The following is a 928-nucleotide window of genomic DNA, read 5'->3' on the forward strand; positions in this document are numbered from 1 at the left end:
AAGTTATATACATTTACTTCTAAAACATTACAACCTTCAGTGACCGGGTAAAACAAGATTTTTAATACCCGGCACTCACATACCTGTGTATGGGATGAAGCCACGATCCCGTTTGAAAAACGGTGACGATATCCCTGCTTACTCCCTTCCCCCTCCTTGAATTGTGAACTTTTAATTAAACAAACAAATCTTTTATAGATAACTGTTATAATTTACTCTACTAATTCTAATACTAAATTTTGCTATAGTGATATGCATTTAAAATGAAAATCTGTAAATAAACATTTCAATGGCGTTTGGCAATGTGATCCAGACTTATTAACCAGTACACCTTTTACATGTCAAATCAGTATCTGTATATTTTATATATACTTTCAGTTCTTTGTCATTTACTTGTTTATGTGTCTTGATTTCATGGGAGGTGTATTATTTGGGATATTACAGATGTGCAAAATAAAGTTATGATATGCTGGTCATATTTATTTGAGGTTTATATGAACTATATTTTGGTTTATAAGACTGAAACAATTTAACATGAACATTGTGATACATAGTGGTCTTCTTTAGGATGTAGATATATAAATCTGATTGAGCATGCAACTAAATTTATTTGGGACAGTCACCATCCATCTGGAAATTCGATTTTTTTGTAACATAAGGAGCTGGAAAGGATTCAAGGAGACGGCTATAGCAAGGTAATGATGTTCAGCAGTAGGTGGCGTCCGCTGTCTTCGTCTTGATCCACGCCAGGAACTTGGTCACTCGTGCATAGACACCGGGGCTCTCAGCCTTGGCGCAGCCGTCGCCAAAGGAAACTACTCCAACTTGAACAAACTTGCTGCTCTCCTTCACACACAGAGGTCCTCCGGAGTCTCCCTGGCAGGTGTCCTTGCCACCCTCCTTGTATCCTGCGCACAGCATCCTTTCG

The 928-nt window shown here is 38.3% G+C and overlaps 1 protein-coding gene across 1 annotated transcript in view; it reads right to left on the bottom strand.

Moving 5' to 3' along the window:
• Positions 1-465: 465 nt before the first annotated feature.
• The window catches only part of LOC125040947 (transmembrane protease serine 9-like), a 1,601-nt gene continuing 1,138 nt past the window's right edge, over positions 466-928 (bottom strand). Inside the window, exon 2 of the mRNA XM_047635743.1 lies at positions 466-928. This exon is cut by the window's right edge and continues 734 nt beyond it. Within this exon, the coding sequence (XP_047491699.1) occupies positions 706-928 (223 nt within the window). The 3' untranslated portion in view covers positions 466-705.

The sequence above is a fragment of the Penaeus chinensis genome, chromosome 29 (genome assembly GCF_019202785.1).
Source record: "Penaeus chinensis breed Huanghai No. 1 chromosome 29, ASM1920278v2, whole genome shotgun sequence".
NCBI lineage: Eukaryota > Metazoa > Arthropoda > Malacostraca > Decapoda > Penaeidae > Penaeus > Penaeus chinensis.